Source organism: Syngnathus acus, chromosome 2 (genome assembly GCF_901709675.1).
Source record: "Syngnathus acus chromosome 2, fSynAcu1.2, whole genome shotgun sequence".
Classification (NCBI taxonomy): Eukaryota; Metazoa; Chordata; class Actinopteri; order Syngnathiformes; family Syngnathidae; genus Syngnathus; species Syngnathus acus.
The window spans coordinates 13,319,670-13,332,737 of record NC_051088.1 but is presented as its reverse complement, the minus strand read 5'-3'; the positions used below and the strand labels follow the sequence as shown (position 1 = coordinate 13,332,737).

The 13,068-nt window shown below is 42.0% G+C and overlaps 2 protein-coding genes across 2 annotated transcripts; both read left to right on the top strand.

Moving 5' to 3' along the window:
• The first annotated feature begins 215 nt into the window (after nucleotides 1-215).
• On the top strand, nucleotides 216-10,047 carry spo11 (SPO11 initiator of meiotic double stranded breaks). The gene is made up of 14 exons (XM_037245546.1): nucleotides 216-249; nucleotides 356-374; nucleotides 5,954-6,064; nucleotides 6,579-6,667; nucleotides 6,858-6,924; nucleotides 7,014-7,122; nucleotides 7,303-7,389; nucleotides 7,693-7,729; nucleotides 7,804-7,913; nucleotides 8,035-8,134; nucleotides 8,410-8,447; nucleotides 8,859-8,935; nucleotides 9,061-9,172; nucleotides 9,373-10,047. The coding sequence occupies exons 1-14, from the start codon at nucleotides 216-218 to the stop codon at nucleotides 9,490-9,492; spliced, it is 1,110 nt and encodes a 369-aa protein (XP_037101441.1). The 3' UTR covers nucleotides 9,493-10,047.
• A 254-nt stretch (nucleotides 10,048-10,301) lies between these two features.
• On the top strand, nucleotides 10,302-12,801 carry LOC119118443 (5-aminolevulinate synthase, nonspecific, mitochondrial-like). The gene is given in 6 exon segments (XM_037245495.1): nucleotides 10,302-10,321; nucleotides 10,756-10,940; nucleotides 11,053-11,232; nucleotides 11,317-11,410; nucleotides 11,412-11,967; nucleotides 12,062-12,801. Coding segments are annotated over 5 exon segments (633 nt in total). The 3' UTR covers nucleotides 11,566-11,967; nucleotides 12,062-12,801.
• Nucleotides 12,802-13,068: the final 267 nt, after the last annotated feature.

Sequence of the window (13,068 nt, the reverse complement as noted above, 5' to 3'; positions counted from 1 at the left end):
TTGCTGCATGCGGGCATGACGACGACGTTGACATTATTTATTTTTCCGTCACTTACTATGGAGAATGGAAAATGGTCTGTTTTGAATAATTGGGGGGATTTAATTGTGCTGCTCTACATATATTAGATCTTTGGGGGCTATTCCAACTTTGATTGGCCAAAGAGCTTGCTTTGTGGACCCAAACTCATTTTTTGACCGTATCCAAACGTTCTACTATGCTGTGGCAGGAAGTTTGTGACAAAGGCAGTGGTGAAGAGCCACAGTTTACAAAGGAGGGTTGCAGATGTTTGGCAGCTGCTTCCACACTCCATCTGCCCCCAGTGCCCCAGCACCTCTTAAACACCAAACTTTTAAGGAGCGCCGCTGACCCACTCGTGAGTTCTGTTCTCACCGACACACTTGAATGTATTTCAGATGGCTGTTCAGGACTGAACTCTTAAAACATGAGAGTGCAGTTTCAAAGGCTCCTCTTGAGATGCTTTAGGGCCGCAGCGTAGCTCGCCAAAAGATTTTTATGACAATAAAATTAGAACTTCAATCGCGCAGCAAGCGAGGCTGCCAGACAGCTTGAGCTTTGATTGTAAACAGAGGGGGCAGGCGGAGAGGGTCTTCGAGTCCTGTACACTTGGCTCACCTTCCCGCCATCTCAATATGGGTCTTTTTGTCGTCCTCGGAAAATGTTTCGCTTCTCCTTTTCCAGTCAAAATTTAAAACGGGTGAAAGCTGGATTAGTTGATCCTCACTCTTGTTTTTTTTTTTTGTATTTGTTCTTCCATTTTCTTCAACGAGTGCCGATATCTTGAAATATGGTATCGGCACCAATATTTGGCATTGGTTCTCACGACGGCAACCGATACCAGGATCGGCCACCCTTTTGGTTTACCATGAGGAAAACGAAATGAATTGCAAATTGCTACTTGCAGCCAATTATAAGGAAATTGCTTTACCAATATATTTATTGGTGCCTAGTGTTAGTATTAGTGACCATTGAGCACTCGTACTGAAATCGGTCAGTATCAAACATCCCTTATTTAAATAGTTGCTCACAAGTAGCGTATCACATATAAACAATTCTACCTTCGGTACCTCCATTTTCATTCGTTGTCATGTTCTCTTCTCTTCCTTTTCGTGCTGGCCTGTTGAGGTCAAGCCTCTAACTACCCCCAGTCTTTGGCTTAGTTTTTGCCGAGGCAGGAGATGACAATCATGGATGGGACACAAAGAACAGACCTCCCTTTGTTTCCAACTCACCGAGCCCGGTGACATTCACAGTAAATAGTGGGCACAAGGCTCAGGCTAGACCGAGTGAGCCTCACTAAGAGGTCTTTGACAGGGGGGGACAGAAAGCAGACAAGCAGAGGAAACTGTGTTTGAAGCTTCTATCAACAACCCTCAAAACACTGTGTACAGCTGCATTACAGACTGGAGTCTCCTCCGTCACAAATTATCTGCTGGGCTGTGGGCAGACTCTACCTTGCGAGACAGCGCACAAATTGACAACAGACAGGTTTATTTTCAGCCAGCCATCATTTTATTTGCAGAACTGCTGTTATTGCACTACTTATCAGCATAGCGTTGTCTAGAAAGGAATGTCTGCTGGACACATGTTCACTAAACAAGCGGGCTCATCTGTGAGTGTTTTATCTGTTGTCACTTGGTTGGCTTTTTTAGTCATCATTTGTCATAATTCAGATCAAACTGCAAGGATACATCGTTCCTTACTGAATGGGATGCATATCAATATAACTATTCTAATAAACCAGAAATAAATGGTTTTGGAGAAAAAAAAACTTCAAACACTTTGATAACTTGAGCAATTAGAAAGGTAATAAGTCATTATCAGTAACGAGACATTATTCCAAGAGACAGTGAGTATATTTAGAAGAAATCAAAGCCAACAATGTTATCGCTCTCCATTAGCCTAGCGACCGCAAGTTAACACGCCAAATTCCACTGATTTAACATGCAGACATCAATAGCTTGATCATTTGTGTAATATAACTAGCCTAAACATGCTTGGAAAATGGTTCACAAAGAAAAAAAAAGAAAATGATGATGCGCTGTCCATTTGTGTATTGCTCTCAGCGAGGGCCTTGGAGCGCGCGATCAGAGGCAAGATTAATATTTATTTCATGTGTTTCCTTAGAGAACAGCAGGCGGCAGTCCTTTGAAGACTTGTGGACTGAGGGAGGTAGATAAGGTCCATTTGGGTTGGAAGAAGGGAAGGAGGTGGGGGCGAAGCAAGTCAATACAGTAAAACTTTATTCAGGCTAAACTGAACTGAAGAAGGTGGGAAGATGTTTTTTCCTGCCATTGTTTGTCCCAGTTGTCCTTATCTAACTTGGTGTAACAATGCACCGCAGTTATGAATGTTTCCACTAGTGTGTCGTACTTCCAGGGGCCCTATGAACATATGAAACACAGCTGTGAGAAAGCCAAAAGAAAAGGGGGTGGGAATATGGAACACTCCTAATATCCTATTTAGGTTCCATGTTTGATCCATGCTGGTCCTACCATTTCATATAATTTAACACAGTTTTGGAATCCAGATGCTTAAAATCCTATTGTCTTATCGCGTAAATGATGAATATTTGCTGCTTATGAGTCAAAGATTTAAAAAAGCTCAACCAAACGACAGTATCTCACAAAAGTGAGTACACCCCTCTCATTTCTGCAATTATATCTTTTCATGGGACAACACTGAAGAAATGACACTTTGAGACAATGTTAAGTAGTCACTGTAGAGCTTGGATAGCTAAGTAAATATATTGTTACTTCAAAGTAACAATGAATGTGTAAAATGCTGGCAACAAAAGTGAGTACTGAAAATGTCAAAATTGGACCCAAATGTCAATATTTTGTGTGGCCACCATTATTTTCCAGCACCACCGTAACCTTTTTAGGCATGGAGTTTACCAGAACTTCACAGGTCGCCGCTGGAATCCTCTTCCATGATGACATCACGGAGCTGGTGGATGTTGGAGACCTTGCGCTCCTCCACCTTCCGTTTGAGGATGCCCCACAGATGTTCAATAGGGTTTAGGTCTGGGCACATGCTTAACCAGTCCATCACCTTCACCCTCAGCTTCTTTAGGAAGGCAGTGGTCGTCTTGGAGGTGTGTTTGGGGTCGTTATCGTGTTGGAATACTGCTCGGCGGCCCAGTTCACGGAGGGAGGGGATCATCCACTGCTTCAGTATTCCATAGTACATGTTGGCATTCATTGTTCCCTCAATGAATTGTAGCTCCCCAGTGCCAGCAGCACTCATCTTGCCCCAGACCATGACGCTCCCACCACCATGCTTGACTGTAGGCAAGACACACAGTGTTGTCCCATGACAAGATATAGTAATTAAAACATTGCAGAAATGAGAGGGGTGTACTCACTTTTGTGAGATACTGTCGATTGAATGAAAACATCCCGCTAATATTGTTTGAATTCCCAATTTCCGTTTTGGAAGCCGTTATCCCCCTTCTTTCTGGGATTTCCACAACGGCTAAGTTTGCATCACTGTAACAAATGAGTTCCATGATGCCATGATTATCTGATTAGATATGCTTCGATTGCAGGCATTTTGTGGCCAACCTGGCATCCTTTTGTTTGTCCATCCGCCTGCAGCCTGATATGCCGGAACACCGCCGTGATCTGATTTATGGCTCTCAGCAGTCAACACTAACTTATCCATTATGTTATTGATATGCTATGATACGGTTCTCATTAGCGTTAGACATAGCTTTAGCCATAGCAGGATGTCATCAGTTTGACTGGCTGCTCCCCACACCAAGCCACATTCTTATCAGTAGACTCTCCTGAGGTGTCAGGTCCTGATAAAAGTCTGTCCACTTACGTCTACCTCGATGGGCTGTGGTCCCATTTAGATTCTTTCCTCGTCACTGAAAGGCCTTACCCCTTTGACTCTTTCCTTTATCACTCAATAAGTGTGTCCTGACCTGTCATTCAGAAAGGACCCCGGGTGACTGGACTGGGAAGCCATTAGAGAATAGGCGGCATCGTCAGACTAGCCCAAAGATGATGTGAAACAGAGCAGCCCGAGAGCCCAAAGAGGAAAGGTAGGGGGCCGGACGTGGGGAGCGGGAGGTAGATTTGCTGAACTATGGAGGTTGTGAATGGAGGGCAGCTCTGTTTTCTATTTGTGAGGATTAGGTTGACAGATTTGTATTTAGTTTCTCCGGGCCGAGCTGCAGTTAATCCCCCTCACCTGCAGCGAGTCCACCCCTCCTCCTTCTCTTTTCCTGTGACCCTGCAGCCCCCGGCTTCCCCCTATACTTCCCCTGTGCCCCGTTCACTTCTGCCCAGTACAAACACTCATCCCGAGACAAGCACATGACTCGATGCACTCTGTCTCCTCGGGTTAGAGCCTAGCACTCGACACAAATCTCTCCCGGGCAAAGGGAACAGCAGGGGGCTCGCCGTTTCTACAGCTCAAGAAAAAGAACCCCCACAACCTGAGGTCGTTCACATATACGATTTTTTTCCAGCTTGGGTGAGGAGGTTGTCCCTCGTCACTTAGAGATAGCAATTACTCCGAAATTAAGAACCATTATTACGGAAGCAGCTTGTCAAAGCCACTCAGGGTAAATGAATAATTTTGGTAAAGCTGCACATTAGGAGAAATTCAGGGTCGGGTCAGGGGCACAGACCTCTTCTCTTTGGATCTGGGTTCTCACAAATTCTGACTAGGCCTTCACACACACTCTGACTAGGACTTCACACTGTGAAAGATGGAGTGCAGTTAGTTCTTAAGTATATGGGCTAGTGCGGGGACCTAATCGTATTGTTTATCAAAAAGGTGATGCAACGTGACAATGGTGCAAAATGGAAGAGAAAGATTTGTGACAGGTTGTCAATCAAGTTGTGTAATGTAATGATCAATTAAATCGGTCGTTCTGTATTATTTTTATTCTTGCGATGCAATAATTTACTTCTTTAATTCTGTTAGTTAAAAAAAGACGTAAAAGCAACAATGTTTACAAACGATTCATTGTCATTACTGCAGTTGTTAGAACATACAGTAACCCCTCATTTATCGCGGATAATTGGTTCCAAAAAGTGAAATCCGCAAAGTACGGTCACCAACAAGAAGGACTGGGCAGGCTAACGAGTTAGCGGAAAGATGCTAATTCGCGATCGTGTTAACACGCGAAAACGGACTTCTAAAGGAATGTAAACGAACATTTGGAGCAATACTACATTGTCCTAAAGGTTAGACACACGTTTCCTCAATTTATAAGTTTTATTTTGACTTTTAAATGTTTTTGTTTTTTTATTTGGAAAAAAAATCCGCGATGTAGTGAAGCGGCGATAAACGAAACGCGAAGAAGCGAGGGATCAAGGTATTGGGGGGAAAACAGCACAGGCATACCTGCGAGGCAGCATTGAGGGCTTGCTTCATGCAATTCTCGGCTAATTTCGTCACTAAAATCGCTCAAATTTGATTTCTTCCCTAAAATTGATCAACTTTGATTACACTTGTACAGTACCAAGCCATGGCCGACCGTCAGTCTGGAGATGAAGTAAACAGTTTGTGAGAGAAATTATTACTCATGCTGATTCTACTGAAATACAAAATCGTGCTAGCTAGTTAGCATTAGATGATAAGCTCTATCAATTGCTTGTTTTTGACCACAAACCTCTATATAACATAAAAAGACATGTCCAGTCAATATTTTTCACTTCTCTCTTTTTGCATGTTGCTAAGTTAGCCTCTTTTAAAAGTATTTACACATGTACAGCCCTTATGTGTTTCACTGTGCAGTCCTGTTATTTGACAGAAAGTGTATTGTGTAATTTGCTCACATTGCATGGTGTATCCTTATTAAAGCTAAGGGACTTAATGTACTCATATTATCTCACATCACTGTGAATAATTCAGTTCAATTAGAAAGAGCATTTGTTGCCAAAGTTGCTTAATCAATTCTATTTTGATATCCAGGCAAGTTCTGAACAGCATTGAAAATGTCATCCTGGAAATAGTGACTCGTCTGTCAAAGGATGAGGCACCAACCCTTGTGCTGCCAAACAGATACAGCTGGGATAATGTCAGGTGACTTCATTTGAACATATATGTGATCATCATGTAACTGGTACCTAAACTGCATAAAACATGTAAGATGGAAAACCAGCTAATTGTTGAATTTCATTCAGGAGGGGGAGTAAACTGTCTCTGTTAGAATTTGCACAAAGGAGAGTTCAAACTGCCCATATGGCGTAGGCAGGTGTTAGCAGCGAAAAAATGGACCACAGAGATTGAAGCTGAAATAACTTCCTGCTGCTCAAAAGATGACTGAGTGATTAAGAAAACACAGAGCCTAATGTGACTAAGCTGTTGAGCAAAGCACACTGTATGGGGGTGGGAGTGGGGTCTTCTCACAGGTAGCCCTCAGGCTGTTGGGAATTCTTGATAGCTTACATGTGGTAGAACAGAGTTAGAAAGCTGTATAAGGATGTAAATTAGAGTGCAGCACACTCTGTATTTGTACTGATTGTGGTTCTCAATGGATTCATTCATTTATGCCATTCATTTATTGTTGAGAACTTTGTTTGAATTCCACTTTAAGTTTTGACAGTGACGTCGGGCTTCGGATGAGTTCAACAAGTGTCGTCAGGACGGTCAGAAGTGACTGCCCCAAAACTGCCACTACATTTTGTAAGAAGACTTGCAACTCTTCTGTCCTTAACATTTTGTTCAATTCATTATTCATTATTCATTGTGTTTTTATGTGCATAAATGATCATTTCTTTTTGTTAAATATTTTTACACCAGTCCTTCCCAAGATGTGCTTTAACCTTCAATACATGCATTCCATACTAAAAAAAAAAATGTCTTCTATTTGAAGCCCAGATTCTCAAGATTCTCTCTATCAGTTACAAACTTGTGCAGAGCAACTCATATGCCACAAAAAGGTTGTCATTTCAGCATGCAGTTTTTCTTAATCAACTCCAAATCCTCACATCAGCATTGTTTTGTAATTTATCTATATTATCCTCCACAGAGACATCTACTACACCCATCCACAGCTGTTTGGCTCCCAGAAAACAGTTGATAAACTAGTGGATGATGTGGCCTGCATGCTAAAGATTCCTCGAAGATCTCTTCACGTGGTGAGTGTGTCCGTATCCAAAATCATGCGAATGTTTTGTTCTTTTACAACAGTAACAGCAAAATTCATATCCCGATGTTTTTCTACATGATGTTCTGATGTATATGAACTCCTGATAATTTCTCAACGATTGAGTTGAAATTAGCCTCAACTAAAAAAGTTGCAATTTTGACACCAACAGTTTGCCACATCCAAAGGTTTAATCTCAGGTGATCTTTGTTATTTGGAGAAGGATGGCACGAGGATCGACTGCCACTCAAACTCCGCTGTAAGTTCTCATGCCATAATTCTTCAAAGTTTTTTTTCTCCAATGTGGCCTGGTACAGGTATGAATCATGAAAGAAGCGTTTCAAAAACATTGAATATCGATACAAATCTAGAGGTGGAATGATTAATTGATTAATCGACAACTAGTTGGTTAGCAAATTAATCAATTATTATTTTATCGTCAATGCGCTAAGAGCCTTTGTTTAATTTAAATTGTCCAAATCCTTGGAGTCCAGAAATGATACTCACTGCTTTTTGCTTTTATTTCCTTTTATTTTGCCTCTAAAGTTCTGTTTGTTTTTAGCCTGTTGCAGTCTCATCAAACATTGAAGGCATCCGTAGTATCCTTTGATTTATTTGCTCGACATTGTGTTCATTGGCTGCAGCGACTGTGTTTTGCCTTAGCCTTGCACAGACATTGTATCATCCGCCAAGTTCATCCTGGTAGTTGAGAAGGACGCTACGTTTCAGCGACTACTTCAGGATGACTTCTGCACCAAGCTTTCTCCATGTATCATGATCACAGTATGTCAACGTTTCTTTTTATTTTCAGCCTCACATGGATAATAACCCTTAATTTTGATCTGAAGCAATGCTATCCTTTTTTTTTTTTTTGAAAGAATGCAAATGTGTTTATTTCTTTAAGGGTAAAGGCTTTCCAGATGTGAACAGCAGGTTGATGGTGAGAAAGCTCTGGGATGTGCTCCGCATCCCAGTCTTCATTCTGGTGGATGCTGACCCACATGGTACGGTACATCTGCTTGAGTCCAGCCCAGTTTTACATCTCATACTTCTAAACATATTTATTTCTCGCTAAACGGTCGGCGAGTCAAAGCACCTGTTAGCTGCCTCGGAGTGCTCTCATTCCACCAGGCCTAATCTCATCCAGACATTCTTTTCTGTTGCATGGCAGGACACATTTGTAATGCTTTACTTTGTTCTGAGCTCTGTTGCGCATCTTGCAGGGTAATTGCTCGTGTATGTTGCTGATTGTGGCATGCTGTGTCTCTGATTTTCCCAGGCATCGAGATCATGTGTGTCTACAAATATGGATCAGTGGTGAGTCCATTTTGGCTCATCCAATATGGCCAACTCTGTGTTAAGGCTTTTTTGCATTGTACTTAGCACGGCATCATCCATCCAACGTCAAAACTGCTCAGTTGCGTATGTCCTACCCTGTAGCAACGACAATAGTCATTTTAAACTAAAAAAAGAAAACCATTTACATAGTAGTAGAATTATGAACTCGTTCGCTGCCGTCAAAACGATTAGGTAGATAATTAATAGACCAGTTGTCCACCCTGAAAGTTTTAAACTGACATGAAGTTAACATGTTGCTGAGCATGTTCGTGTTTTTGTTTTCAAACTGTAAACACATGTTGTGTATAGGGGCAGTGCAGGTACGTACATGTCGAAATTGCGAAGCCTTCTACTGTATGCAAACATGTTTTTCCGTGCATTTTTCAATAGGCCATGGCGTTTGAGGCCCAAAGCCTGACCATCCCCAGTGTCATGTGGTTGGGCCTCCTCCCCTCGGACCTCGAGAGGTTTACACTCAATTCCTTCTGCTGCTTCCTCCTATTTGTTTTGTTTTGTCACTGCTGCCTATTAATTTCTTATTAACTCTTGAAAACCAAACGATCATTGGTAAAAGACTGGTTTAATTCTTAAGGTTGCAGGTTCCCAGAAATGCTCTGATCCCCTTCACCAAAGCTGATGAAAACAAACTGGGCAGCCTCCTCAAAAGGCCCTATATAACGGACCGACCAGAGTGGCTTAAAGAGGTCAGAAAGAAAACAGATACAGCAAATCTTTTTGCAATGGGTCAGGGTGTCGTTATCGTTGTTTTCATTTTTATGCTCATTCACTTTGTCACTAACTTGTACAATTGTTTGTTTTTTAGGTCATTAATAATAATAATATTAATTGAGTTCAATTCACGGCAGAGAAGTTTGACTCGAAGCCTCCTTTGCTCTCATTGTAGATGATGCTGATGCAGAAGAATAAACTCAAGGCTGAAATCCAGTCGCTGGCAGCCATTGGTCCAGATTTCCTCACCAGCATCTACCTGCCCAACAAACTGCGCTTTGGGGGCTGGTTATGAGCGCAATGCTGCCACCCAGCGGAATGACAGACGTACTGACAACGTTGTCAGTCACCCTACCCTGTATGGAACAGATTAGTTTGACCTATATTCATAAAATAGCTTGTTTATTTCACATGTAGGTAAGGACAACAGCAAGAATTAAGAATTTGGGAGATGGAATGGGTGACAAGGTTTAAACACGGTTTAGTCAACAGCAGAAATTTTGATTCCTAAAACATGTTGCTTGTTAGCATTCGAAAGCTCTATAAAGCTTTTCTTGTTTTACAGATCTGATTTTGGGGGGGTGAAATACTTATGTTGAATTGATGTTCCAATTATTGAAATGAATTAAATAAAAACGAATTGATCTCAGACATTTGCGTACAATAACAATTATTGTTGGCAAAGCCTGTCCCATTCATGAATTACTTTTTTTAAACTCTGGCACCACCATACAATTATATTAAGTCCTCAAGAAGCCTTCCTCTTTCCGCTTGTCATGGCCAGCTGGCTGCTGCTGAGTAAATGCAAGTGATTTGAGCATCCTTTCAATTTTACAACTCTCTTGGACAAGAGTGGAGTTGGCCATCTTTTGCAAACTGGGATGTTCTCAGGTACAAAACACAAGTGTGACATAATGAAAATGTATTGTGGAAATTTCGTTTTACTGTGAGTTAAATGATGTGTTTGCTCATTTATCTACTTTATGTCATGCATGTACGCACACTGCACATATGCATTATCATAGGTGATGTAGCGCAAATTGTTTTCATGGTCACACTTACGCACCCGTGGTGTTGTTGCAATTTAGGTTGGAAGTATCGCAAATGGAAGCAACGTTTTGCAGGTGCCCCTTCCTCTCTGTCGGGGCCAGTTGTTTCTAGGCTATGAAAGCATCGCTGCTCAGCAATGTCCTAAAGTGTCCTGTACTGATGGATCTTGTCTCTGGACCTTTGGCTCAACCTTTGTCCTTTTCAGTTTGCTTGAGCAACCACACACCTCAAACTGATGGTGAGTTGCACAAACTTCCACTGTTTGCTTTTTCATCATTGCTGATTGTTGTTATTGAACAGCAACACCTGACATGCCTTTATCAACCATGGACATTATAGAGGCACATAAAACCAGCACAGTTACTTTAAAAACTCAGTTGAACTGTATGTCTTCCACAGCATCACAGCTTCTGAAGGACAATCTTGTGAGTTGTCCAACCTGCTTTTGGGAAACAGTAAAAAATGAGAATAAGACAGCAAAGTGCTTGTTGTCAATTTCTCTTTCAAGGAATACTTTGAAAATCCATGGGGCTGGTTCTGGAGGAACAAGAACCATTTCAGGGACGAGCAAATTCCACACGGAGCTGGAATGTGAGCTTGCTGACTTGCACGGCAAAGATGCCGCACTGCTGTTCACTTCCTGTTTTGCAGCCAATGACTCCACATTGTTTACTTTGGCCAAAATGCTACCAGGTACATTTGAACATTATCCTAAAGTGCCTTTCATTTTTCCTTGAATGGTTGCCGTGTGCACCGTTATTTTCAGAACTGAAGACTTGACACATTTTATTGCGATCCTCACCAGGTTGTGAAATTTACACAGACGCGGGTAACCATGCCTTGATGATTCAAGGTATTCGAAACAGCGGCGTCAGTCGGTTCATCTTCCGTCACAATGACGTCAGCCACTTGCAAGAACTGTTGGAGAGGTCTGACCCTTCCACTCCAAAGATTGTTGCCTTTGAGACAGTGCATTCAATGGACGGTAAGACTTTTTACTTCCACTCAAACTGAATCTCAATAGATTTAGGAAGTATAGGGTCTTCAATATATATATATTTCTTTACAGGGTCGGTGTGCCCACTGGAGCAAATGTGCGATGTTGCCCACAGATTTGGGGCCATCGCCTTTGCGGATGAGGTACACGCAGTCGACCTATACGGGGGGCAAGGAGTCCATCAGGATTCTTAAAAGTGGGGAAGGGCGCATGCTCAGGAGGAAACACCAGAGATGTATCAAGTTGCTCCGACAAATACTGATGGACTCTGGCCTTCCTTTTGTCTACTGCCCGAGCCACATCGTTCCTGTGCGGGTATGATGGAGAAGTCTTTGGAAATTATCAACATGGTGACCAGTTTCAACTTCATTTTCTGAATTCTACCAGCCACACTGTCAGGGGCTATTGTTTGTTTCATCAAAGCAAAAAAAAAAAATTTTTAAAGTATACCTGTCTCCACTTACAAACTGAACCACCCATTTCCACTTTTCCCATACATCCAAGCTGTTTAATGTTCTTATTATACAATTTATGAATCACTATTAATTGTGTTACCTATGTGTTGTCCAAACAAACGTGTTTAAGAAGATTGGGGCCCTGCTGCAGAGTTAATCCCACGTGACGGCACTCAGCCAATCAAATGTGAGTAAACATTGCAAGCCGGAAAATTAAAACGGACGTAACAGTAAGAGGTGATGATCGAAAGCGATATGGCGTAGAGAGGTGCGTGATGAGAACAGAATGATAAAGAAAGGGGCAAAGACTGAGGAAGAATGACTGAGGGCCAGTAAATGAATGTGTGTACTCTCGCTCTCAGGCGCTTCATTGATTAACGCATTTCCGGACTTCCTTGATTTCACCACACGAGGGCGATGTGGGCCTCCAGGAGCGCCTCTCTCTGTCTCTGTTTCTGCTTATGATTCATACTCGAGTACAGTATGCGGTGCAGTTGGAGGCTTTCCTGCTGAACCACTGATGGTATCAACAACGAACAGGATATTGCATTTCCTCTTGAGATAGCACAGGCATCGCAACAATCAGCAAATATGCCCACAGATGCACACGTAGATGTTCAACGGAGCGGTGTGTACTGGAAACGTTAACATGAACTCATCAACGGGGCAACAAGATTAGATTTTATTATGCATGTTGTGGCGTAGATTCAAGAGCTCTTCAAATGTATCCCACTCAAAGGGAGGCGCAACTCTCCTCCCTTCATACTAATGAAACCAAACGAAAATGTGTAATATTGTGCATTAGACTATTTTGCTACATGTACACTTCAAAATAAAAGTATCATAAATAGTATGTGGACAATAATTATTTCAATTTAAAATCATTGTATCTCTGTTATCACGCGACCAATCCACTAAACTGTCCCAGGATTGCACCCAGGAACGTTCTGAAGTTGCATATGAAATTTAAGTGTTTTTTTTTTAAATATTCATGTATGACTGTACACTTGATTTTGAAAAAAAAAAAATATTAAAACAAATTTCTTTAGTATTGCCCAAACCAGTCTTGTTCTGGGAGACACTAGACCAGTGTCACACTGGTGTGCCGTGAGAGATGTTCAGCTGTGCCGTGGGAAATTGTCCAACATTAAATACCGAGCGCATTGTAAACAGGATCGCCAAACCACAGGTGAGTTAGCGCAAGGCCTGGTCAGCCACTTGCTAATCGTGCATGCGTGGCAAATCGGAGAATCTTGAGATTTCATGTTGTGGCATCGGCACATACTCAGTTTATGTGTGTTGCTGTTAGCGTTGGCTCGTGAGTGAACGATTTGTTCAAAAGAACGATTTTTCTTCAGTGAACGAGAGT

Coding starts and splice junctions, on each gene's coding strand:
- spo11 (XM_037245546.1), top strand. CDS start 216: ATGCTGTGGCAGGAAGTTTGTGACAAAGGCAGTG. Junction 7,914..8,034: donor CTCCATGTATCATGATCACA/GTATGTCAACGT, acceptor TATTTCTTTAAG/GGTAAAGGCTTTCCAGATGT. Junction 8,135..8,409: donor GGTGGATGCTGACCCACATG/GTACGGTACATC, acceptor TGATTTTCCCAG/GCATCGAGATCATGTGTGTC.